At 36.4% G+C, this 3,961-nt stretch overlaps 1 protein-coding gene across 1 annotated transcript; it reads left to right on the top strand.

Annotated features, from left to right (window-relative positions):
• The first annotated feature begins 341 nt into the window (after nt 1–341).
• On the top strand, nt 342–3,629 carry LOC140862855 (uncharacterized). Its single transcript, XM_073265892.1, has 5 exons — nt 342–601; nt 1,009–1,477; nt 1,691–1,879; nt 3,452–3,508; nt 3,594–3,629. The coding sequence occupies exons 1-5, from the start codon at nt 342–344 to the stop codon at nt 3,627–3,629; spliced, it is 1,011 nt and encodes a 336-aa protein (XP_073121993.1).
• The last annotated feature ends 332 nt before the right edge of the window (nt 3,630–3,961 follow it).

The following is a 3,961-nucleotide window of genomic DNA, read 5'->3' as shown; positions in this document are numbered from 1 at the left end:
TGCATATGAAGTTTGATATGAGTATTTGTGAAGTGTTTGACAAATCTAACAGATGTGTTATTAAAGGTACAAGATCAGTTGACAACTGCTACCAACTTGGTAAGGAATTGGCTTGTAGACACTCAAAGATTGATGAGTTTAGTCTATGACACCAAAAGCTTGGACATGTAAATTTCAAGACTTTAAAGAATTTGAGTAAGTTTGAAGCTGTAAGAGGCCTTCCTAATTTAAAGTCTGGTGTTCCATATGTGTGTGGTGCATGCCAAAAAGGTAAACAAACTCATGTTTCACACCCCATGTTGCAACACTGTGGGACAACACGGTGTCTTGAACTTTTACACATGGAATTGATGGGTCCCATGGAAGTTGAAAGTTATGGAGGTAAAAAGTATTCTTTGGTATGTGTTGATGATTTTTCTCGATTTACATGGGTGAGATTTCTTAAAGAAAAATCAGACAAGTTTGATGTTTTTAAGAAGTTGTTTACCAAGATTACTAATCTTCATAATTTGACAGTAGCAAGGATCAGGACTGATCATGGAAAGGAATTTGAGAACTCTTCTTTTACTTCTTTATGTGATAAGAAGGGCATCTCACAAGAGTTCTCTGCTCCAAAAACTCCTCAACAGAACGGAATTGCCGAAAGGAAGAATAGGACGTTGCAGGAGATGGCTAGGGTGATGATGAGCTCAAAAAATATCTCCAAGAGATTTTGGGCAGAAGCATTAAACACAGCGTGTCATATTTCCAATCGTGTTTATTTGAGAAGTGGTTCTTCTATGACTTCCTATGAAATTCTCATGGGAAAGAGGCCAAATCTCACTTACTTTCATATTTTTGGCTGTGTATGCTATGTTTTAAATGATAGAAATCACCTAGCAAAATTTGATTCCAAGAGTGATAAATGTTTGTTCCTTGGTTATTCTATAAATAGTCGTGATAGGATGTATAACCTTAGGACCAGAACAATTATCGAATCTATTAATGTTGTTTTTGATGATGGTGCAGATCTCAAAGAAAAACTGCTGAAGATAATATTGAAGGATTGCTGGAAATTCCTCATGAAGAACACGGTGTTGTCCCGGATGTTACAACACCAAACACAACACTAGTTCCTACAGAAACTGTTCATGAAGAAAATTCTCATAATAATGAGGAAACTGAGGTCATTGTTGAAAAAGACATTCCAAGCAAGATACAAAAGAATCATCCATCATCACATATTATGGGAGATGTTCTTGGACCAAGGCAAACACGAGCTAAGGACAAAGTTGACTACCGCAAGATGGTTGGGTTAGTATGCATGAGTTCTGTATACTCTTGGGTAATGCATTCGTGTTTTGTTTCAAATATTGAACCTAAAAATGTCAATGATGCTTTGAATGATGAATTTTGGGTAAATGGCATGCATGAGGAACTTGAGCAATTTGTCCGAAATGATGTGTGGTTTTTGGTTTCACCTTCTGATCATGGGAATGTCATTGGTACAAAATGGATTTTCAAAAATAAAACCGATGAATCAGGAAACATCATTCGGAATAAAGCAAGGTTGGTTTCTCAAGGGTATATGCAGGTTGAGGGGGTTGATTTTGATGAGACCTTCGCTCCTGTTGCCCGCATTGAGTCAGTCCGACTATTGCTAGCTATTGCATGTCATATGGGTATAAAACTTTACCAAATGGATGTGAAGAGTGCGTTCTTGAATGGAATTTTAAATGAAGAAGTGTATGTGAAGCAACCCAAAGGATTTGACGATCCACACCACTTGGATCATGTCTACAAGTTGAAGAAGGCACTCTATGGTTTGAAGCAAGCTCCACGAGCTTGGTACGGTAGGTTAACCGAGTATTTGCTCGAAATTGGCTTCAAACGAGGTGAGGTTGACAAAACTCTTTTTATTAAAAAGGCCAAAGGTGAAATTCTTATTTGTCAAGTTTATGTGGATGACATTATCTTTGGTGCTTCTTCTCAAAAGCATGTTGATAGTTTTGTTGAATGCATGTCTTCTACGTTTGAAATGAGCATGGTAGGAGAATTAACTTACTTTCTTGGATTACAAGTTAAACAATCAAGTGATGGTATTTTTTTGTGTAAAAGTAAGTATGCAAAGAATTTGGTGAAAAAGTTTTGCAAAGAGAATGTTAAGAACATGAATACTTCAATGGGCTCAAGTGAGAAATTGGGAAAAGACAGTGTTTCTGCTGGTGTTGACAACACCATGTATCACAGCATGATAGGGAGCCTTTTGTATTTGACTGCTAGTCGTTCTGATATCATGTTCAGTGTGTGTTTATGTGCTAGGTACCAATCTGATCCAAAAGTAACTCATTTAAAAGCTGTTAAGAGAATTTTGAAATATATTTCGGGTACTTTGGATTTGGGATTGTGGTATACAAGGGAAACCAACACTAACCTTGTAGGTTTTAGTGATGCTGATTGGGCAGGTGATGTTAATGATAGAAAGAGCACTACGGGTGGGTGCTTTTATCTTGACAATAATTTGGTTTCATGGTACAGTCGTAAGCAAAATTGTGTGTCACTTTTGACTGCTGAATCTGAATATGTGGCAGCCGGTAGTTGTTGTTCACAACTTCTTTGGATGAACCAAATGATTGAAGATTATGGTTTTAAGAGTGAACCCCCATTGTTTATTGTGATAATTCGAGTGCTATTGATATATCAAAGAATCCAGTTCAACACTCACGCACAAAACACATTGACATTCGTCATCACTTTATTCAAGATTTGGTAGAAAAAGGTATGATTCGAATGGAGTTTGTTGGAACCAATAACCAATTGGCAGACATTTTTACTAAAGCATTAGATTCAGAGAGATTTTCAACCCTTCGGAGATCTCTCAGCATGTGTGCATTATAATCCTTTGCCTGTGTTGTCTTCGGTGTTACAACACCACCGACAACACCTTTGTTTTATTTCATGCATTTTTAAGGAGTTTAGACATTCTGCATTCATTTTGTTTTGTGTAGGTTTTAATCTCTGTTAACTTTGATTCAATTGATGCCAAGTTTTTCCTGAATGTTTTACAGCACACTGACCCTCTTAATTTTGAACTCTGACTAAACTACCAAGTAGTTGAGGGATGTACGTGTACTCCATGTTCTTGTCCCATGTGAAATGTGGTTTCGCAAATTCAGTGCTCAGCTTTTATCGAGTTTTTTGACCAATGTCATAAAAACAAACTTTATAAAATCGGAAAAAAATGGAAAAAGATACCTAATTGAGTCCAATGAAGACCGTTCTTTTAGTGTGCAGGCTACCATTTCTGGAAGTTTTCTAAAAACAAGGGGAATCAAGTGTGCATGTTTCAAATAATTTTGAAAAACTTTGGTATTGTTGATGATGTTGTTAACACGAGAGGCAACACTATACCAATAAACATTTCATGTGCTTGTGATTGTATTTTTTTTAGTTCTGTTACACTTTGTTTTAGGCATTAAATAAGTCATGCATATGCATCTTGATAAAGAAGGTTCTGCGTTTGGGCAAGGTTCTAAATAGACAAATTTTGATGATTTACCCTATCTCACTGAAAATTGAATTCTTGTGATTGATTGTTATTTCAGTGGATTTAGGCTGATGTGGCGTTAATTCTGGAAGATTTGGGCTGAATTATTTATCTCGGATTATTTCTTTATTTATGGGATTTTATCTCCTAATCTCGGCGTTCAAACTTTGGCCGTTAGGAAAGTTACCGTTAGTAACTTGGATAGATAAGGATTTTGGGTAATTATGAGTTTGTTAGGGAAAATTTTACCGTTTGAGATAGGGTTCCTTTATATTTGTTTTATTGTTTATCGGGTCTTATAATCCTCTTGAGTTTTCAATTCCCGATTGAGTTTTCAGTAAACCCTAACTCTCTTTCTCACTCCCAAATTCTATTTGCAATGGCATACTTTGATCCTTAAGACATCCGAAGTGAGATGGGCTATGAAGAACCCGA

The sequence above is a fragment of the Henckelia pumila genome, chromosome 4, assembly GCF_033568475.1.
Source record: "Henckelia pumila isolate YLH828 chromosome 4, ASM3356847v2, whole genome shotgun sequence".
Classification (NCBI taxonomy): Eukaryota; Viridiplantae; Streptophyta; class Magnoliopsida; order Lamiales; family Gesneriaceae; genus Henckelia; species Henckelia pumila.
Note: the sequence above shows the minus strand (reverse complement) of the source record. Positions and strands in the feature narration are given on the sequence as shown.

Coding starts and splice junctions, on each gene's coding strand:
- LOC140862855 (XM_073265892.1), top strand. CDS start 342: ATGGAATTGATGGGTCCCATGGAAGTTGAAAGTTATGGAGGTAAAAAG. Junction 1,880..3,451: donor TTGGCTTCAAACGAGGTGAG/GTTGACAAAACT, acceptor ACTTTGTTTTAG/GCATTAAATAAGTCATGCAT. Junction 3,509..3,593: donor AGGTTCTGCGTTTGGGCAAG/GTTCTAAATAGA, acceptor CAGTGGATTTAG/GCTGATGTGGCGTTAATTCT.